Genomic DNA, 20,660 nt, shown 5'->3' with positions numbered 1-20,660 from the left:
GGTGAAATGTCCTCGTGAAGAATGTACAGGGTTCAAAAATATCACAGACTCAAAATAAAAGGGATTCATTTTATTTTAAGATTGAAAAAAGTTACATTTACATAACTGTTTAAACATTTTTAAAATTACAGTCAAACATAACCATGTCATATGACCCCACCAAATTTTAAACTTGTCTAATATGATCAAAAAAAAATTTCTATAAATACAGTTTGTCATTAAATATTGCCACAGTGCCCATCTGATAGCGTGATAAGTTAATGAAACAGCAAAACACTAACAATCCTACATAAGTACATATGAATATGAAATTATAAATTCATTTTCTTTGTAGGGGGGGGGGGGGGTCGCTTAACATCCAAGTGTACAATTAAGTTATAACATTTCTATAGATTTGTAATATAAGTGTATTATATACATACAAAAGAGTTCTGTGGGAATATAACAATTGATAACCAAGTTAGGTTAGGTTATCTTTCTTTTTAAACCCCCTTGGCACCATTCAGGAAAGGGAAAACTCGAGTGACACTTTTTAAAACAACTTTTGCACATCATAAGTATGAATGCTGTAACTGCAGGTTTTTGGTTAAAGTTCCAGTCCAAATCGTGTATCAAGAACAAATCACAGAGACTGGAGCAATAGTATCGTTTGTGCAAGACATACTTACAATGGCAGTCAGCTTTGAGTCTCCATAGATTCTTGGCAAAGCAGGATTTGAGGTTCTTATGACTGTGTGTATGAAGATGGCTGTCTTCTGGGTTGTAGCACCATGTAGTATGGTAGTTTACCAACATTTCAGAGATCCTCATCACCCTGGAGGCAGCAAGGACCTCTGAAATGGTAAACTTCTACCAGACTACACGGCGATACAACCCAGAAGACGGCCATCTTTAGATTCTTGACAGTTTCCCTTCCTGACAAATACAAGACCAAACTTAGTGCATCTGCACATAAAAGGATCGAGCCACATTACAGCCGGATCTGTCACCCCCAAATCCTCACTACAGTCACTTGAAGTTTATCCCCAGTTCCTATAATAAGTTTCTAACCAGAGTATATGCTGTCTTTTCTTGAAAATGAGCCAAGAGAGACAGTACACAGCACACTTACTTGATATTATAAGAGAAAAACTTCCCTCAACCACACAAATTTAATGAATGACAACAATGGATACATATATATTAGTGCAAAAAGTGTTTGAGATGGAAGAATAAATATTTAGGCTTATTATGACTCGAGGACAATAATTTGAGAGTTGGAAAGCGAACACAATTACATAAAAGTCCAAGAGGCTGTAGAAAAGTTCATTCCCAGTGTTCCATGGAAACCTGCGGGTGTGGATAAGTTTTACTTATTAAAATCACAAATTACTGAGTTGCTTCTGACCAAAATTAGAACTTTTAAAGTTGTAATTCTGGCCCAGGAACAAAGCTAGAATTTTGAATTCTGATTGTGCATAATTTCCTTTTAGAACAAAGTGTGCCAGCCTCGGAAAGTTGTCTTGTACATTATCTCACGCGAGTGATCGGCATTCTGGCAGTTTAATGTCATTCCTCTTCAGGTAAATGTTTCTCTTTCAATATCAGCAATGCCAGAATTATGTTAGTGCAAAACTGACGAAGTGATGATTCAGTGAACTTTCCTTTACTCGTTTTAGGAGCGATATTTGAAAAAAGCAGTTTGTTCCTCCGCTGCAACATGCAGTGTGAAATTTTATGTACACAACACATCATAAAGGCAGTGGCTTTCTTTCTCCATTATTTTCTGTACAAAATCTTGTCGTCCTGTTTTGGCATAAGGTTCCGCCGGTATTATTTTAGGTCAGGAGGGTTCCATGGACAAAAAAAGGTTGGGGAACACTGGTCTAAGTGATTTTAAACATACGAAGACTTTGAGAACTGTACATTGTAAATTTCTGCAAGTCACAGACTGCAGACACAACAAAAACATTTCCAACATTATCGCAACATGGTCCATATTTATATTATTTAAAAGAATGTGCTTGAAAGAAAGATAAAATGGGAGTAACCTTTAGAGAAAACTAACATCCAAAAGACAAGGTATTTTGAAATACAGAAGATGGAAACAGTAGCAGATTCATTCTTCAGAAGTCTTCAACTTGAGAATGAAATGTAATAAAATTACACATCCACAACCATCTTTTTGTGTATGTCTGTATTTCCAACCACCTAAAAGAAATAAACCAAAAGAAGTTGTTAACATTAAATAACATGAAAGGCAGGAAAGTTGTTTTTACAAGAAAATTACTCTGCTGAAATGCATATTAAGAGTGAAATTTGAGTGGAATTCTGCTTCTGCCCAATTTTACAAAAATTGTACCTAGTCTTCTTACTTCACTTTCACCTTTCTTTAATGATGTTCACTCACAGAACTTGTGATATTAAAGGATAAATATGAAACTTTACTGTTCTTTCCGGAGCATGCTGAGCTTCATACGATAGCTAGTCCAAAAATTATTTTTTTATAGAACCCAAAGACACATCACCATGTCCCATAAAGGCCTATTCCAATTCAGCTCACATCTTCATAATATAGTATGTTCATTTTAATATTATCCTCTAATTAGTCTCTTCAATTAGGTTTCCTAATCACATTTGTTTCTCCCACATGTTATCCAGCAAATCCTCATCAGAATAACACATTCAAAGACATTTAATAATGGTGAAAAAATCATGATATTCATTAATCTAGCATGTTCCAACTCCAAAGGTAATTCACAAGAAATTGTGTTAAAAACTTTAAATACAACTAAGCAATTAGTTGCAGTTTGTCTCATTTTAAAATGTGTAAGTTTTAAAAAATGTATTTCTGCAATATGAAAAATGTTCATCTTTTCCTAAATGTCTTAATCTTATGTGATATTCCCCTATTCTTGCAAAAAACAAATACATTTACTTTCTTATGCATGAATTTTAAACATAATTTACTCACAGAACAAAACTCGTCAAAGTTAATTTTGCCATCCTCATCTCTGTCGGCGAACAAAATTGTTTTGTCTACAATTTGCTGGAGCTGCGTGTCCTTCAAATTGTTACCGACCATCATTTTCAAAACCTGTTGACAGACAAGTGACATTTTATTCTGAAGTAACGTTAATATTGCAGGATCTTCCTTGAGAACCTGACAGTTATTCAGATGGTCAAGAAATTCCTGCTTTTATGATAACTCAAAGTTTTACCTCCGCCATCATAAACATCACCATATGTCAATGCCGAATTGGTTACCATTTCTTTTTCGTATTCAGGAGGAGGAGGAGGAGGGCACAGGTCCAAATCTCAGCTCCGAGTCCAATTTTCATGATATTATATATAGGGCACATCTCCTCCATATTCTTCCATTATTTACTTATCATATCATTTGACAGTGTATGCTACTGAAACTGTGATTACATGAACCACAATTAAATAATTCTAAGCTCACTCAATCCAAAGTTTCATAACAGGTATTTTAATAGTATCCTCCATCATATATGCATAGGTTTCATAGTTAGGTTCTTCCCTGTAGATATTCAGTGGTTCTCATGTTTACAACATTTATAAGTAAAAAATAATGTTTTCACGCTGGCATTTGCATAAATCATACACCAGCTGCATAAAATTTAGACAGACATTTGAAAAACAAAGTGTGACCTTCAAGAAGACTGGAAGTGTGTCTTGTCCAAACCATAATTTTAGAGTTAGTTGCTACAAAAATATGTATGACTGCAATACCTGAAATAATTCTCCATTCGAAATGTAGCCATCATTATCCATGTCGTAGATCCTAAATGCAAATCTCAGCTTTGACTCCTTGTCACCCTTAACACTGAACTGTGAAACACCTTGGATGAACTCTGTTAATACACAAAGAAAATAAACCATAAACTAAACAGACAATGTTTAATAACAAAGATGTCTGACTTGGGATGAAGCATTATAGAGTCTGGTAGATAGTGACTGACGTTTCAGAGAATCTTACTGCTGTGTTATTCGTCACGTTGACGACAGGCAATATACTTGTCTGAAACGATGGTCAATATATGGTGCAATATTATATGAGGCAACTATCTTCAAACTAGTCATCATGAGAACTTGAAATATCACACTGTGCTTAATTGTATTAAACTTCATTAACCTTTTAGAGTCGTCATCTGACTTTCACATCATATTGGATGTTTGCAACATTATTTATCAAACCAAATTAATATGATTCTTCCATATACTTTATAGCATATACATTATCAAATTGTAACATAACTGAGGTGAATCAAGTAGAAATGACAAATTGTGTTAATGTAGATTTGAAAATTCAGACAAATTTTATTACAGAGGCTCATTTTCAAGCTAGAATACCAAACTGTGCTGTTGTTTGTTCCACTTGTATTAGATTAATGGGCAGAGAAGTTCTTTTTGTTACTATAAATTACCTTTAAAATCAACTTCTCCATTTCCATCTGCATCAAATATATCAATGACACGTTGAACTAGAGGATTTTGTTGCAGTTCTGGGAGTGACATAAATTCATCAATACTCAAAGATCCAGAATTATCTAGGTCAAGCTTCCGAAAACGCTTTCCCAATCTACGAATTTCATCTGCATCAACTGTAAAAGAAAAAATAATTTGACAATTGATTTTTCTGAAACAAACTTAGAGAATATGCCAATGATCATACTACTTACAATTGGAGCACATCTCCATTGGCAGGGAACTTTCATTACCCTGTAAACAAAGCTTCAAAATTAGCATATTATTTATCTCATCTGAAGTAAGCAAGTTAAATATTCAGTTTAACCTATCAAAACCTAAACCAATCATCATCACTAAATGACATATCAGGGAAACATACGGTTCCTTTATTTATAAGCATTCTCAGCATTTATATCACAATTCATAATTCTGTCATGTTTATAATTAATACGCACCATCTTTTTTAAAGTTCTCTCTTTATCTTTTCAATTATATGGGTGTCAAAATATTTAGCAGGTGCAGATTCTGACCATTAGTTTCGTAGATATTGAACAATTTAGATTGCAAAGCCAATTCGTTGCAAACAGGTGTATTCCATTAAATATCTTCGAACAATATAGTCAATGGATGAGAATGAAGCATGCGCAGACATAGTTTCGAACAATTAGTACGTAAAGTTGTTACTAGATGTCTGGTAAGTGCACATTCTCACATTACAAAGAAGGGGAGGGCTTCCTTTTCCGCATATTACTACAATGGCGTCTGGTGTAAGTTGCTTTAACAGAATATTAATCGGTGTTATTATACATCATCTTATAACAGCGAATGTTCTAGAGATCATATTTACACAGAATGTCGGTATACTTCTTCTTGATTTCTTTCTTTACAGACATTGTATACATATCCAGAGAATTTTCGGGCGTATAAAGTTCTAATTGCTGCCCAGTATGCTGGTGGCAACGTGAAAGTCGCCCCTGGGTTTGTGTTTGGAGAAACCAATAAAACAGAAGCTTTTTTAAAGAAGTTTCCGTTAGGAAAGGTAATGTGAGTGAATATATAGCATTTGTCACTATGAAGTAATTTTAACTTCTTTAAATATGTAATTATTGTGTCAAGTTTGGCAAAAGAACAGCATGTGCGTTGCATATGGAGATCCTTTGGTCATTATATAAAGTCTTCGAAAAGATGTTTCATGTTTTCACTTAGATATTGTTACAGTTGGTTAGTAGGTCCTTGGCGATGTTTCACGTGTATCACACTTCGCATATAGCGTTTATAATTTGATCATTTATATTTTTACAGTGGAGTCGGCAAGTGTGATCGCAACATTGTGGAATTGCGTGTGATTTTAGTTTTATATCAACATGATACTATGTATTGGAAAGTAAGAAATATACATATATTGCGTGGGTTAATCAGTACCTTTCATAAAGGCATGCATACATCTTTTTCATGTGTATGTTTTGTAACGAAGAAAGGGAGAAAAAGTTGGCAATTCCACGTTGTGCAATTATACTTATTGAATTGGACAGCACTAAGGTTGTCATACACCATATAACACATACATAAGAATTAATTTCTCAAGAAAATTATGTTTGACCAAACGGTTAACATTTTCAGGTGCCAGCATTTGAAACTGCAGATGGCCAATATTTGACAGAAAGTAATGCTATTGCATATTATGGTAAGCATAACATCAATACATTAAATTATGACGAGAAGAATATTGCTTTTAGGAAACATCACAGAGAAATAATTTTGTTAAGCTGCTCAGGAATGTTCATCTTTTGACAGTGGCCGATGCACGTCTCCGTGGTCAGTCAGACTTGGAGAAAGCACAGGTGATACAATGGTTAGGATTTGCTGATAGTGAGATTCTACCAGCTTCATGTGCCTGGGTCTTCCCTTGCCTTGGAATAATGCAGTACAATAAACAGGTGGGTTGCACGTGAAATTTTGGAATACTCGTCAGTATATGGAGCTGGAGTATGACAATAAGAAAAGTGGCCGATTATGGACTGGAGGAGTGGGTTTATTAAAGCATGTGGTTTATAGAAATTCATTTTAAATGATTATATGGGTCAAGTGCTGTACCTTCATCTACTGTTCGCAAAAATATTGGTAGAGAAAATTCAGGTGTCTAGGTTGTAAGTGAATGAATGTTCTTACACTGTTTTATGTGACGTGTAACTTCTGTTTCGCAGTCTACTGAAAGAGCAAAGGAGGATGTGAAGTCAGCCTTGCAGGCTCTCAATACTCACTTGCTGCCACGCACGTATTTGGTAGGAGAAACTATCACTTTGGCAGACATTGGAGTTGCTTGTACATTGTTGCAGCTGTATCAGTACGTTCTAGACACAAGCTTCAGGTTAGTCCGCTTTCCGTGTGCAGAATTCAGTTCATTTACTGAGGCGTTAACTATTTTTAGTACACTACCATGATCTTTCTTCTGCATGCCAGTCCTTGGCCATGCAATAGCTCAGGTGTTTAGGTGTTCCTTCATCTCGCCTTGAGATTGTCTTGCCTCTATCAGATTTGTGTTTATTAGTGTTTTTAATGTTCTTCACACTAGTGAGAGTAAAGAACACCATATGTGCTTGTTCATGTCTGTCACATTTATTCCAAATTAGGCAACCTATATAGCGAGTTGTGTAGCATGACAGTTACCAGTGAAGCGACCTGCTGATTTCATTGCCTTTGGGGTAATGTGAAGAAACTTTTGTAATTTCAGTATATTCCATAGATAATACCTGTCTTGTTTTGTCTTATGTTCGTCTGGTTGACAACTATGCCGTTTTCATTTCAATAGGAAGCCGTACCAGAATGTAAATCGTTGGTTTACAACAGTTGTGAACCAACCACAATTCAAGGCTGTTATAGGGGAATTCAAATTTTGCAAGAAGACAGCAGAATTTGATCCAAAGAAGTTTGCTGAATTTCAAGGTACAGAATCTCTGAAGGATTTTAATTTTATGCATTACCTACACTATATTGTTACAGACATGTACAGATTTTCACATCTTACGTTTTTCTCCAAAACACTGTTAAATTATTTTCTGCATCTTTTATTGACGTTTGGTCTCGGTTATTTCCTGTATATGATGGGAATGTTCTTTTGTGGGAGCAGAGTCTGGCATTCCTTGTAAAGCCTGCGTTAGATTTAAGGGGTGAATGAACCCACGAGTTGTTTGCGAATTTAAAAATTTCTGGGGATGGTATCAGACAAGAAATAAAATGGATTGTTGGGTTTTGGACCCTGTCCATCAACTGCAGTGATTGGGATTAGCTCATTCTAATGGACCTCACAGAGTAGATACCATCTCGCTTCGCCACACCTGAAGACGGGGGTAGATCCATTCCATGAAAAGTGTAGTTTCATAACATCTGGCGATGGAGAAGGTCCAAAAAAACCCAGCGATCCAGATTGTATTACACCATTGTCAGAACCCTTCAGAAAAAAATTAACTGTTTTAGCTGCTTCCAAGTCAGGAGGTGGTGGGGGTGGGGGAAAAGAAGGTGGCAGTTCAAAAAAGGAGAAGAAGAAGGCCGATAAGACTGAGAAGAAGGAAGAAGAAAAGCCTGCTGAACCTGCTGAGGAGTTGGATGAAACAGAATTGGCTCTGGCTGCAGAACCCAAGAGCAAAGATCCGTTCGATGCACTTCCTAAAGGGTGAGGTGACAAGTTGTTTGTCGTGGCACTATGTGACCTGGTTACCACATTTCAGTCTTATTAATGTGCTGCAAAGTCTGTCAGACAGATACCTCTGTGAACATTGTGACGGCGGAGATTTTTGGACGGCCCGTTATGTATGTTTTAGGACATTTCAGTCTGTAATGCATGGATTATGCACGTACATAATTCTCAGTCATATATTTATTTTGAATTAAATATATTGAAATTGGTTGCTTCCCCATGTGGCAAATGTCTGTCTTTGTTGCTGTCCCAGCCCTTGTTTATTGTGTAAGTATATAATCTTGTATTTCTTACTCTGACAGCAGTTTCAATATGGATGACTTCAAACGCTGCTACTCCAATGAAGATGAAACCAAATCTATTCCGTATTTCTGGGAGAAATTTGACCCTGAGAACTATTCTATCTGGTTCGGGGAATACAAATACAATGACGAGCTGCAGAAAGTTTTCATGAGCTGTAACCTTATTACAGGTAATCACCTGTGTTCCTACTGCGCTGTTAAACTTTTCACTGCCGTAACATATTATTGAAACCTTTACAGAGTGAGTTTGAATGCCCTTATAATCAAACTGTGCTTTATTTTTGTTGATTTTTCTTTTCCCAAATGATAATGGGTTTAAATAAAATATTTATACAAACATCGCACTGTAAAGGGTTGACATTTGTGCTCCCAAATTACGCTTTAAGAAATGTGGGTGGGGAGCAGTGATAAGAGCTGTTACACTTTTGTGTCACTTACAGGCATGTACCAGAGGTTGGATAAGATGCGAAAGAATGCGTTTGGATCTGTGTGCTTGTTTGGGACAGATAATGACAGTTCCATATCTGGTATTTGGATTTGGAGAGGTCAGGGATTGGCATTTGAGGTAAGTGTGTCAGAAAACACTACAATGAAATTCACTTTTGGTGTTACCAGCTTTTATGGAGTAGCTGACTATACTTTGTTTCCCCCCCCCCCCCCCATCCAGCTATCGCAAGATTGGCAGATTGACTACGAGTCGTACAAATGGACAAAATTGGACCCTTCTAGAGAAGATACAAAGAAGCTAGTGAATCAGTATCTGTCATGGTCTGGTACTGACAAAGAGGGTCGCAAATTCAATCAAGGAAAGATCTTCAAGTAGACTAAGCATTTTTCATGCATTCAGGTTTTGTATGGATATCAATGTGTGATTTGAATTCCATTTTGTATTTTTCAATTTTCTCAGCATCCCTTAACATTAAATTGCTAACTCATAAGTGATTGCTGGTGTAATACTTTTATTTGTCAATCGGAGAAACTCGGTTGGACATATGAATGATTCAGTTTATTGTGGGGCAAGAAATGTGCTTTGTTACTTTTAACCTTTTGAATGTTTCCTTTGGTGTCCACAGGTAATGTATTTTAATATTGGCTTTCCTATTTTAGGCTCTTAATTGTAAGAAATTGAAAATACAGATTGGTTTAGAATATTAAATTCTCTGGTGATTTGTCTGTGTCTACAGTTAGACTGATATTTGTGGCCATGAAATCAGATTGACATATTTTGTTATGAGCAAGTTGTGTTTTACTACAGGCTTATTAAAAGGCCCCTGTGTCACATGCATTGCGGTGTACACGTGACTGGCCTTACCTACTACCTTCCGCCATCCAGTAATACCAACGCAGAATGAGAAATATTTACGATGTGTGTTCCTGAGAAGTACACAAATCGTCTTCACTTTTTGACATAGTGCCTTCTTTTTATAGGCGTTTGCCGCCTGTGTACCACATTATGGTGTGTTTCTCCCTCTTGTAAATAGTGGCATTTTTTCCATATTCATATATTGATCAGTATTTGGTTCCTTGAACTGAAGCAACTTTGGGAACAGCCCTAAGTTCAGTTGGGGTGAATGAAATGGATGCAAGAATATCTCGACTCTTATTTTCATTGAATGAAGAATTATTAACAAAAAGTACCAAGAATACAGCTGTGTCACATGATCATGCTGTGACTAAGTGGCCAGATATGTAGATACTTTGCAGTGGAAACCATAAAGATAATGTTTGTGGCAGAGTTCTGATTTATGGGATGTGATGTGTTCAGCACCTACCACAATTTGCAGCCTAAAGTGTAGGAGAAAATTACACAATGTTCTGTAGGTGCAAGTTTTAATGAAATGTAATTTAGGGTTTATTGATTCTGTCAGTAGCTCATTGTGTTGATAAGATGACTAGTGAATAATGAATTCATAACAATATGGAAGAACTGGCCTTGGTATAATTTAATATACTATCTCATGTGCCTGGAGGCAAGATTTGAATACAGTGCTCATGTGGTTGGTCATTTTGAGATTTTACAGTACTTTGGAATTTACTTATTGAATTCCATTGCTTCATACATACACAAATCTAAATCTTAGAAAATTTTGATCATTTATAGTAATGTAAAAGGGTACAGATCTTCAGTGTGGCTTATATTTTATAACAGTATCCAAGTTACAAACATGGTGTAAGGTGGTTGTGCATTGTCTACCCCTTATTAAAGAGATATGCATGGCGTGGACATGATGCTTGATGACTGAAAGGATTATTGTAGCAATGTTATGTGTTGGTAAGAATATTCTAATTTTGGTCATCCTAAAGATTTCTAGCCAAATATTGGGTAGGATGCAGAACTTAGAAAAGTTACCCATTTCATTTTAGTGATAAGGAGACCACCAGATTTTGGTCAGGATCTGAGCTTTAAAATAGGTACAAGTTTCATATAGTGCTAGTGTGGCATTTGTTCGTAATGAGTAAGCGTCTGTTGGGTTTGCCCTACGTGAGAGGATATTGGTACTCGACCAAAAGCTTGAACAATGTTCGTGGAGGCGCGTCTTACAAATATTTGAGTGAAGTGCCAGGGCCCGTTGACTTCTAACCGTTCGAACAGATATGCAACGATAGTAATTCGATTCCAGATCTGAAAGCACCATTTAAATCGTGTCACGAGCTACTTATGTACAAAATAAATAAATATTGACTTCTGAACACAAAAAATGTATTACGTTGTGCAATTTATTATGTGCTTTTCTTACGATCTAACTATTCGTAGCCGGTCATGAGTCTCGATCTTCTAATCGATTCTTTCATTTTCAGGCAACAAATTATGTTGGCGAACCTGTATTAAATGTCGCTCCACATTTCCCTGTCGTTACTTACGTAGATTAATACCAAATCTGTGAAATGGAGGTTGGTGAAGGAACATAAATGAGCGGTGATACAAAGGAATGTTTTAAGTCATATCATACAAATGATTTTTGTGGATAATGTGGTTCAGATGCATGGCGAGGTATAGTATGTGTGTATGTGTACTCTGTATTGCAATGTAAATGAATCTAACGTAAAAGAATTTTTGAAAAAGTAAGCTGCATGTTTACATAAAGAAGATGGTTTATAGTAATATATTAAATATGTTTTTGTTGGTACTTGGACAGTTTTGTTAGTACAGCAGCATGTAATTTGTAAGTACTTTGACATTAAATCTAATTTTTAGGATCGACAGGTGACTGGGATGGAGTTTCCAAAGATTCCCAGAGTGCAGGATTGTGAAGAGTGGACGTATACTATGCGTCGTACAATGCAGGAAATTGTGCCGGGATTGTTTCTTGGACCATACTCGGCAGCAATGAAATCCAAACTGGACCATCTTAAGCATCATGGTGTTACACACATTGTGTGTGTCAGACAGGATATAGAAGCACACTTCATTAGACCAAACTTTCCAGAGAGGTTCAAGTATTTGGTCCTTGATATAGCAGATAATGTCACAGAGAACATTATTCAGCATTTCCCAAAAGTTCGTCAGTTTGTTGATGAAAGCTTGTCAATGGGTGGAAAGACTCTTATCCACGGGAATGCAGGGATCTCTAGAAGTGCAGCCCTAGCTTTAGCGTACATTATGGAAAAGTATGGATTGTCATGCAAGTAAGTCTTATTTTTATATTGGTGTATGACTTAACAGTGATAAAGATATGCATAGCTGAAGATCATTGTATTATAGCTTATTTCCTGGTATCATTTATTTCCCAGGGATGCTTTCTCCATGGTCCAGCAGCGTAGATTTTGCATTAATCCAAATGAAGGATTCATGGCACAATTAACGGAGTTTGAACCCATCTACAAAGCACAGCGGACTCTACAGAATGGACAGTGTTCAACAGAGAAGGGTAGAAATAAGAGGCGTATTGACCAAGTGGATGATCAGGTGTCGAATCAGGCAGAGATTTTCATGTCGGAGGTGATGGACATGACTGGCAGCTGATGTGTCATATCAAGATACATGTATCATTCAGTAGGTACTAATGAAAGTCTTGTGTATCCAAATTTGGCACATTTGTGGGGCAATGCTAGTGACAGTGGATACAAGATACACGTTAACACTGTCGAATTTCTGTGTGTTAAGAAGGTGCGTCTTCATAAAAATTGTGCAGATGTTTTTGTAGATATTGTAGCACTGCTTGCGGCTCTGCTGGATATCTTGTGGGTACTTACAAAAAATAAGGGCATGTAGAAGGAATACCTAACTTGATCTTTTTACTGTTCATTCCTGGTAAGAAAATGAATATTATATTTGAGACCTAGAGTCAGTCACGTCATGTAAGACCAGCAGTTAACGCATTGGTATTTGATGTGTGGCCCATTTAGGCTTGGATGTAACAATAACAAGCGACTTATTTGCAGGTTCCAACTGAACTTGGTTACCCGTTGTCAGTCGTGATCTCGTTTGTATACATTTGAAATTATACTTTAATAATTAAATGATGAGAGCAGTATGTCATGATTTTTTTAAATTTCTATGGTAAGTATTTTAGTGTCAAATTGTCAGAATCTGTTGGTAATATTCTAACTGTGAAGATTAATATCTTATGATATTTCAAAGTGGTCATTTTTAAGTACCACACATGTAATGAGGTTGTATCTCTAGATTATGAACAGATATAGTTGATGGAGAATATTTTGATGAAACCAGAGACCTCATTTCTGTTCTCATTTACCGCCATTACATGTGTGAAGGTTCAATTGGTGTTCATAAGAAATTAAATGGCCACAACTCGTGAAGCTGTTGAAGAAATTAAGCTTTATAAATTTATGCCATATATACATGACAAGACGAGTGCGTGCGTGTGTCTTTGTGATTCTTCATCAAGAATTTAAAACTGAATTTTTTTAACAAAAAGACTGTAGTTCATATAAGCATGTAACATGGAGAATCATCAAGTTTTGAGAAGTCTGATTATTGTTTTTTATCAGAAAATCTGGTGTATCCAGCATTGGGTTTTATAAAAAATAACTAAAGTTGATATTTTTCAATATGAATTTGTTTTTTGTCTACTCCATCAGTGCCCCATTTAATTAGTTGAGACTCTTGTCAGTCCATTTCAGAAGATGTTGGTAGGCTTATAAGGAAATAAGGACTCTTGCAGTTACTATAAGATTTTTAAAAAAAATTGGACTACTTTTATGTATATATACTGTAAGATGATTAGTTTCTTGTAGCTGGGAAGATACCACATAGCAAGCAGACTTACTGACAGATGGGAGGAAAGTTAAAATGGGAGTAAATTAGGAAGGGAGGGCATGAAGTGGATTGAACTGGCTCAGGATATGTACAAGTGATGATGGGCTGTTTGAATGACAGGAGGTACCCACAACTGCAGTCATTTATCAAAAATAACTTCATGAATATCTTCCCTCATTTCAGAATCATCAGTTAATTAATTACTGGTTCTGTTATAAGTAGTTCTGCTGTACCTCTGTAGGATTATAGCAGCCAAGAGCATCTGATAGTACATTTTCACACACCTGATGAAAATTATTTGAAACTAGAACCAGATTTCAGATTCATAATTTTAATAGAAAATTACTTTTTGTACAATCATACAGAAACCTTACAATTATTGACTTGTACTGAAAACAGTTTTGAAATGAGTGAGGTGTCTCCTCTACCATTCAAGGGGTGATGAACTGAGGTTCGATGTTTACCTGAACACCAGCATTCTGACTGGCAAGACTTCTGATGGTCACTGACACTGTCATCACTTTATTTTAACAGGAATCAATGCGCACACTATATCCGTTTTACTTTCATTTTGTAGTTCCCATTTAACTTGTAGATGCATCTGCAAACAAAGAAATTTTTTTGTGAAGAAATGCAAATGTGTGTCCTCTTAAAATCAGGAGATATGATCGTAACATATCAAAACCTACCACTGTTTTGAGATTCAAGAAATATTTTGATGCTTTTAGAATAGTTTCATAAGCAGTATATATATATATATATATATATACACACCCAGTATGCAGTTATGCTTACTGTGGGATATGATGTCTTGATAGGGAATGTGGCCGTGTAATGGTAGTTTTTTCCGGGCTCTAGGGGACATTTCAAGCCACTGGACTTACAGGCATCTGGATTCTGAACAGGCCATGGTATAGGGATTCCCTGAATAATACCATGTACATCTGCCGTCACAGTGTTATCAGTAACACCTGAAAATATACACGCCATCAAGATGATAAATTCAATGCGACTCAGAATACCAAGTAGGACTGAAGTGCTAATGCACCTAACTTGTGTTGTAGACGTAAATGAGTTTCTGGATAGATTTATCGCAGATGAGGCTTTCAGCATGTGCCAGAAGGGACTGCAAGTCGCTCGGGTTTCACACATGTACAATCATCTTCACCCAGTACAACATTAAATAACCCCAAAAGTATTTGTAAATAACTTATGAATGAATCAAACAGAATATCTGTTTGTGGGAAAAAAGAAAATACTAAAAGGACTTAAATAGCTAAGAATTGTTTTTTAGGGCTACAAAAAGTGTCAAAATTCCTCACCAAGCTAAATAAATATACAATGTTATTACATTGCATAGGAACAATGAGTCCCAATCACATATGAAATTCATCCAATCTGGCAAGATGGAGCGTGTGGCCACCCTAATGAAGGAAACCATCATAATGTTGCCAACATAGTTACTATGATCTGTCTACTTACTTGTGGTAAATGATATATCCAGTGTAACATTTGAATTCTTTTTCAAAATACAGACAGGGTCTGTGTCTTTACATGATGATATGGTAACATTTGTAAAGCTTCCAGCCGTTGATCCTGAAAAGGAAACGAGACTGTGAGCAACATGACCCAAAGTTTCAAGTTACTAGTGTTCACTGTACTTTTCCTGGTAACGCCCCCTATGTAATATAACTTATCTTACCACAGTCTTCAACAGGAAGAGAAAATACACCTGGAAAGACGAATGCACATATCACTGTTGTAATTATAAAGCGCTCCATTGCAAGAATAGTGTGAAACCACCAAATGGATTATTAGAGAATTTGATAAACTGTCACAGTAAGGCCCTGTGCCACTCTGTCAAAGAGTAATTAAAGTTTCTTTAATCGGACTTTGGTATGTGTGACAATTTTTCAAATTAGAACTTTACTGATGTTCTGTGTATGTAGGTTGTGTTTACTGAAATTTTCAAACAAACAGAAACACACTTTTCTTCTCTCTGAAGTTATGCAGAACTAATATCTGTTTATTCTTGATTTCTCAGAATCGGTTGCTTGTCATGACACATCGTCACTGGATATATTACCACTCATCCACATGCCTCACTAACCCCACTCTGTGGACCCAAATGACCCATCACCTCGATCATATGTTGTGTGACGTCATAGTTTACTTTACTGCCATCTATGAATACGAAATATAAATAACCACTCACATAGTGATGAGTCGGTAAAGTGGTTGTCTACTATATTGCTGAGGCGTGTTTGCGCGTGCCTGTCTATCTACCCTCCCCGGTCGCCCATCAAATGTAGGCACATAATTTGGATACAATACCGATAATAATAGCTAAGGTATGTAAATTTAATGTTATATTAATTACACACACTTATAAATATGACATGCGTTAAGCAGTGCCTGAAGTTATCGCCAGAGAGCAGTAGGTTTGTTACACGTGAAGTCGACAGCTCAAATCCGTTCCTGACAGGAAGTGACGAGTTCGTGATGTGGTGTTTGTTGTAGATGTAGCAATAATAGTTCCTTCATTTTGTAGCATACATTGAGCGTGTACGTGATTTATACATAACGGTAAGTCTTGTTAATGTGTAGCACATTTAAAGCTGAGGTATTTATACAAAGTAAATTAAGGCATAAATTAATCGTTCTGAAAGAATGTATTTGATACTGCTGTCTGTATGGCACATTTTTTTAAATATATCCTGTTGATGTCTGTGTTGATTTTCAACTTTAATAGTTTTCGGGGTGTTACTAAAATCTTCATGTTATCCGGATGTCGTAAGAAAACAAAAAGGCTCCAGAACATTTTAAATTTTGTATTTATGTCAATTGAGGGCCATGTGCTGTACTGTTGCCCTGTGTGATGTTTTCAGTTACAAATGTGACTTGAATGAATTGAATGTAGGTTTATTTATGATGTGTTTTCCTGTTTCTCTGCATTGTAACAGTCTTATGTGAAATAATGAAATCAAGTCTTTACTGCCAGTAATTTTGACGTAATCATTCCATTTCATTACATTACAGAGACTTATTTACGACAGATTCTCCAGAACCGTGGTTCTACTGTCAACTTTTGTTTCAGATCTGCAATTGACATTGTGTCAGATTTATCATGGACCAGGTGACAAAATTTGTTGAACCAGGCCGCCAGTTTGCCAAAGATTCAATTCGATTGGTGAAGAGGTGCACGAAGCCCGACAGGAAAGGTAATGACTTTGCTTAAGACTGCCATGTACAATGAGAAGCATGCCGTATGGTCTGAGCTACTGACATTGTTAAACGAGGCTAAGATAAGTAAATAAATAAATGTACAGATAGTTCGTTAAAATAGGATCCATGTATTTCATCAAAAACCCTTCAAAATGTTTACATTTAATACTGAATTAGAAGAAAAGGTCAGTAGCAGTTGTAAAACCAAATAAATGTTTTATGATTTTACTAGGATCATGTCTACGTGTTCTTGTATTTGTTTACGAATGTTTTACTAATGCCATTGTAAATGTAAATCTAGAAATTAGAACCAAGAGCATGACAATTTCCTTGAAAAATATATTTAATATCACCTGTAATTTAGAAAACTTAATCCTAATGTTTGTGCATAAATTGTTTTGTTGTGTTTATATAAATTTTTTGCAATGATAAGTAAACATGATTTGTGAGTGTTTTTCAAAATTTTTTTTCTCATTTCGTGAACCTTAGGTACTTATACCGCTTTACCTTGGCACCAGTAAATTTAAGAAATGCAGATTGAAATATTGGTTTACGAGGTTTGATACCGCATTGTTTATCGTGCGGTCGCCATACTGAGTGTGCGCTGAAAAAAATACAAACCACGCTGCTTTGTTTGTGGATACACTGTACCTGGTTTGAATTTGAACCGCAGTGTCATGCACGTTGTTAACTTTTTGTTTTAGAATTCCAGAAAATCGCAGTTGCCACTGCGATAGGATTCTGTATTATGGGATTCATAGGCTTCTTTGTGAAACTGATTCATATCCCGATAAACAACATCATCGTGTGAGTAGCAATCGTGACACTTTGTCGTGATGTCTCTGATTTGTTTTGTGAGTGAAAATAATACTATATTTTGGTTTTCTTCCAGGGGTTCGTAAGTGGCTGCTTGCGCGTGGCACTTCGGCTGCCCTTCTTTGTGACAGATGTTAATAATTTAAAGTATTTAAGTTTTTTTTTAAGTGTTGATGACTGAAAATATTACTCATTGCCTGTAACATCATTGAACTGGAAAGAATAAATTGATACAAAAGTTTGTGCTGTTATATATTGAGTGATTGTTGGTTGATTGTTTGTTTGTTTGGTTGTTTGGGAGGAAAAATAGTGTAATGTTATATGTTCACATTTCCATAACAAATGTGCCGACTGTGTCTGGGTTTTGCAGTGTAAGTATTTTAGAAATTGAATATGACTGTCAACTGCGATATCGCACTGTCTAGTGCGATAGAAATTGAAAATTTATGAGGTGATCAATGACTTTATACCTCACCGCATCGCCTGTTCTCGTTCTCATTGCAGTAGTTTGTGTCTAGGCATTACAATTATTTGTAGAATTAAATTTGTTTTCCCAGACTGGGATTTTTTCCATTTTCTCTTTACGTTGTCATCATTGTGATAACAGACGTGGTATTTTATTAAACGTCGCTGGCTGGGAATGCTAGGTCTGTTACGAAAGGACTCGCCCCCACTTAAGCCGGTACAGACAGCGACTTAAGTAAGGGAATCCAAACTTGGCTTTGTATGCTCATTTCATCAGCAGGTGTTGACTTGCGGAGTGACTGAGCTGTTTTGTGACTGATGTTTGTTTAACTGTGACTGCCTGCGTATTTATAACTACATGAAGCAGAGTTCTTACTGAGAAGCTGGTAGTCACTCAGCGAATCTTGAAATTCCCCACATTATATGGAAACTTGAAGTTTATTGTTGTGTTCACAAGATCCCGCCGCTGGTCCCTGTCCTGAGCTAGATGAATCCAATCCATACATTGCACACTATTTGCTTATGATTGGTTTTAATATTATCCTGCTGTCTGTGTCAAGGTATTTTACACGTTTTCTTTCTTTTATGCGTGTTTCTTATCTCGAGAAGGGATAAACCAAATTTTTCCAAACTTGGCATGCTTATGTCTTACACCAGGAGGATATTTCAGAAACTAGCGGCGCTAAGATCAAACTTGTTTCAGCGAGTGTTTTTACAGGGGCAAGTTAGCAATGGCGATAAAGCTCGTTTTTTTGAGTCCTGATGAAGGTATTTTCTGTATGTTCGTTGTTTCTGTGAGGAGAATGCAAGAACAGAAGCCACTATCCCAAAAAGTCTGGGGTCTTATCCTGGTGGACGGTTTTTCAGCATACTGAAAACTAATTGCGATAGTCAAGGATATTTGAAAACGAACGAACTAAATATGGTAGAACAGCAGTCGTAATGTTAAATCGTTCTCTTTGAGCAGGATATTAACTAACTAACTAGATAGCTTACTGAACCCGAAGGCTCATCACCGAATTAACCAAGGATATTTCCTCCCATAATTAATGGGGCAAGGCTTCTGATTATGTATAGTAAGTTACAATTTTTAACAGAATTAGCCAAAGGAGAAACTTTGTTTTTCCCCCCACAAAATACAAGTGAAATCGTCTGTTTACCAGTTTTCAGCTCAAGTATATTTCACTAAGATAATCAGCCAAGGTCATTAACAGTTTTTAAATGAGGAGGGCATTACGAAGAACACTGTTAACAGAGTTAGTTGTATGTGGCTTAATCAGAAGATTAGCCGGGTATTTTGCCCACAGCAATTATTTCACTAAACGGCATTAACCAGTTGATCATTGATAAAAGTGTTTTTAATTAATTTTTATATATTATTCGAATGAGTTTAAGGTTCAAAGGGTCAAACAAGTAAAAATCCAGACGAGCAGGATTTATAATTAGCGAAAAGGCGTTAGAAAAATTGTATCTGGGTTACGGTTCAAATCCCGTCGTCTGAAAACAGAAGTTTCAACTTCTGCATAATGGATTTCTTCAGTTCATGTCCGGCTACTACAAGTAGCGGTCACAGTGCTACTATGTTTATCTCACTTCCGAGAACTCCAAACATAAACATTACTACTGCTACAAACCCGGCCGCCCGCCGGTGCGAAAGACACTTTTGAGGGCGAGATGAAATCCGATGGACCACCCCCTCCCCGCGCAGCGTGGTCATTGACAGAATTAATTCCATCTCTTCAATTGGATGATTTCAAAAACAAGTCGCCTAGAAACGAAAACACTTGCAGGTAGACGTTTCCTGCCATGGTGATCAAATCAAGGTGGATGAGATGGGTAACACATGTAGCATGCATGAGGAAAATGATAAATTTTGGCCCTAGAACAAGCGAATGCAATTTTTATATGTCGTCGCATTCTCAAAGGCTTTATTACTTACTTTTATATATGATTTTGTTCTCCAGTCTGATTAAACATGAATATGAACCAAGTTTTCTCGTCTTCAAAAACGACAAGCCATCTTTTTATATTCGTTTTTGACCAATAAATTATCACACACACACACAACATAATTGTTTACCAAAGTTGGCTTTCCATCTTGAGCTCATTTCCCTCCCCGTGCAAGCATTTTTTTTTCAATTTCTGTGGCACAGACTGACTACAAGTAGAGTCTTTCATCCATTAAGTCTACGTATTCTGTGAACTCAAGACTGGATGCCTCAGGCACTTTCTTTAAAAGCATCTTAATTTGACTGCGTATCTAATATTGAGCATCGTTCTAGCAGGATACCGAGCTTTACTGGCTAGCCTGAGGTCTTCTGTGGACTTCCTCAGTCCCTACAACCAAATGCTGTAATAGAACTTAACGTGTTCAGGATGGATACTACGGGCCACGCTCGACACACGGCACCAGAAAACTTTTTCTTAATCTCTCCCTCAACCACGTGTTCACTCCTGATTGGACAAG

The 20,660-nt window shown here is 36.5% G+C and overlaps 5 protein-coding genes and 1 long non-coding RNA gene across 8 annotated transcripts; 4 read left to right on the top strand and 2 right to left on the bottom strand.

Annotated features, from left to right (window-relative positions):
* Positions 1-55: 55 nt before the first annotated feature.
* On the bottom strand, positions 56-5,083 carry LOC110826606 (calcineurin subunit B type 2). The gene is made up of 6 exons (XM_022057401.2): positions 4,926-5,083; positions 4,683-4,722; positions 4,428-4,604; positions 3,733-3,854; positions 2,954-3,076; positions 56-2,190 (listed from the first exon to the last, which is right to left on the bottom strand). The coding sequence occupies exons 1-6, from the start codon at positions 4,926-4,928 to the stop codon at positions 2,143-2,145; spliced, it is 513 nt and encodes a 170-aa protein (XP_021913093.1). The 5' UTR covers positions 4,929-5,083; the 3' UTR covers positions 56-2,142.
* A 26-nt stretch (positions 5,084-5,109) lies between these two features.
* eEF1gamma (elongation factor 1-gamma) lies at positions 5,110-9,408 on the top strand. Of its 2 annotated transcripts, none has more exons than XM_087357501.1 (10): positions 5,110-5,237; positions 5,360-5,509; positions 6,091-6,154; positions 6,265-6,407; positions 6,675-6,838; positions 7,280-7,413; positions 7,945-8,140; positions 8,470-8,636; positions 8,907-9,031; positions 9,134-9,408. In XM_087357501.1, exons 1-10 carry the CDS (start codon positions 5,226-5,228, stop codon positions 9,287-9,289), a joined length of 1,311 nt encoding a protein of 436 aa, XP_087213627.1. In that variant the 5' UTR covers positions 5,110-5,225; the 3' UTR covers positions 9,290-9,408. The 2 variants fall into 2 exon arrangements, with proteins under 2 accessions (XP_087213627.1, XP_087213626.1); XM_087357500.1 differs by having other exon boundaries at positions 8,467-8,636.
* On the top strand, positions 5,516-6,086 carry LOC147872372 (uncharacterized). Its single transcript, XR_015537484.1, has 2 exons — positions 5,516-5,691; positions 5,773-6,086. It is a non-coding gene; the product is annotated as an uncharacterized LOC147872372 (long non-coding RNA).
* A 347-nt stretch (positions 9,409-9,755) lies between the features above and the next one.
* On the top strand, positions 9,756-13,481 carry LOC110826605 (serine/threonine/tyrosine-interacting protein). 2 transcript variants are annotated; one of them, XM_022057397.2, is made up of 3 exons: positions 9,756-11,458; positions 11,663-12,093; positions 12,199-13,481. In XM_022057397.2, the coding sequence occupies exons 1-3, from the start codon at positions 11,420-11,422 to the stop codon at positions 12,428-12,430; spliced, it is 702 nt and encodes a 233-aa protein (XP_021913089.1). In that variant the 5' UTR covers positions 9,756-11,419; the 3' UTR covers positions 12,431-13,481. The 2 variants fall into 2 exon arrangements, with proteins under 2 accessions (XP_021913089.1, XP_021913090.1); XM_022057398.2 differs by having other exon boundaries at positions 9,756-11,471.
* Positions 13,482-14,002: 521 nt separating this feature from the next.
* On the bottom strand, positions 14,003-15,835 carry LOC110826607 (Niemann-Pick type C-2a). The gene is made up of 4 exons (XM_022057402.2): positions 15,390-15,835; positions 15,170-15,283; positions 14,483-14,658; positions 14,003-14,288 (listed from the first exon to the last, which is right to left on the bottom strand). The coding sequence occupies exons 1-4, from the start codon at positions 15,466-15,468 to the stop codon at positions 14,205-14,207; spliced, it is 453 nt and encodes a 150-aa protein (XP_021913094.1). The 5' UTR covers positions 15,469-15,835; the 3' UTR covers positions 14,003-14,204.
* A 278-nt stretch (positions 15,836-16,113) lies between these two features.
* On the top strand, positions 16,114-17,969 carry LOC147872371 (protein transport protein Sec61 subunit gamma). Its single transcript, XM_087357502.1, has 4 exons — positions 16,114-16,273; positions 16,785-16,908; positions 17,617-17,719; positions 17,805-17,969. Exons 2-4 carry the CDS (start codon positions 16,815-16,817, stop codon positions 17,812-17,814), a joined length of 207 nt encoding a protein of 68 aa, XP_087213628.1. The 5' UTR covers positions 16,114-16,273; positions 16,785-16,814; the 3' UTR covers positions 17,815-17,969.
* The last annotated feature ends 2,691 nt before the right edge of the window (positions 17,970-20,660 follow it).

The sequence above is a fragment of the Zootermopsis nevadensis genome, unplaced genomic scaffold, assembly GCF_977971745.1.
Source record: "Zootermopsis nevadensis isolate Lab colony 2312 unplaced genomic scaffold, Znev_1.0 Znev_ptg000028l, whole genome shotgun sequence".
In the NCBI taxonomy this organism is placed as follows: domain Eukaryota; kingdom Metazoa; phylum Arthropoda; class Insecta; order Blattodea; family Termopsidae; genus Zootermopsis; species Zootermopsis nevadensis.
Note: the sequence above shows the minus strand (reverse complement) of the source record. Positions and strands in the feature narration are given on the sequence as shown.

Coding starts and splice junctions, on each gene's coding strand:
- eEF1gamma (XM_087357500.1), top strand. Junction 6,839..7,279: donor GTTCTAGACACAAGCTTCAG/GTTAGTCCGCTT, acceptor TCATTTCAATAG/GAAGCCGTACCAGAATGTAA. Junction 9,032..9,133: donor GTCAGGGATTGGCATTTGAG/GTAAGTGTGTCA, acceptor CCCCCCATCCAG/CTATCGCAAGATTGGCAGAT.
- LOC110826605 (XM_022057397.2), top strand. CDS start 11,420: ATGATTTTTGTGGATAATGTGGTTCAGATGCATGGCGAG. Junction 11,459..11,662: donor TGGTTCAGATGCATGGCGAG/GTATAGTATGTG, acceptor TCTAATTTTTAG/GATCGACAGGTGACTGGGAT. Junction 12,094..12,198: donor AAGTATGGATTGTCATGCAA/GTAAGTCTTATT, acceptor TTTATTTCCCAG/GGATGCTTTCTCCATGGTCC.
- LOC147872371 (XM_087357502.1), top strand. CDS start 16,815: ATGGACCAGGTGACAAAATTTGTTGAACCAGGCCGCCAGTTTGCCAAA. Junction 16,909..17,616: donor CACGAAGCCCGACAGGAAAG/GTAATGACTTTG, acceptor TTTTTGTTTTAG/AATTCCAGAAAATCGCAGTT.
- LOC110826606 (XM_022057401.2), bottom strand. Junction 3,077..3,732: donor CGAATGGAGAATTATTTCAG/GTATTGCAGTCA, acceptor GTCTGTCAACAG/GTTTTGAAAATGATGGTCGG. Junction 2,191..2,953: donor ACTTTGACGAGTTTTGTTCT/GTGAGTAAATTA, acceptor TATTTCTTTTAG/GTGGTTGGAAATACAGACAT.
- LOC110826607 (XM_022057402.2), bottom strand. CDS start 15,468: ATGGAGCGCTTTATAATTACAACAGTGATATGTGCATTCGTCTTTCCA. Junction 15,284..15,389: donor TCTTCCTGTTGAAGACTGTG/GTAAGATAAGTT, acceptor TTTCCTTTTCAG/GATCAACGGCTGGAAGCTTT. Junction 14,659..15,169: donor GGATATATCATTTACCACAA/GTAAGTAGACAG, acceptor GTATATTTTCAG/GTGTTACTGATAACACTGTG.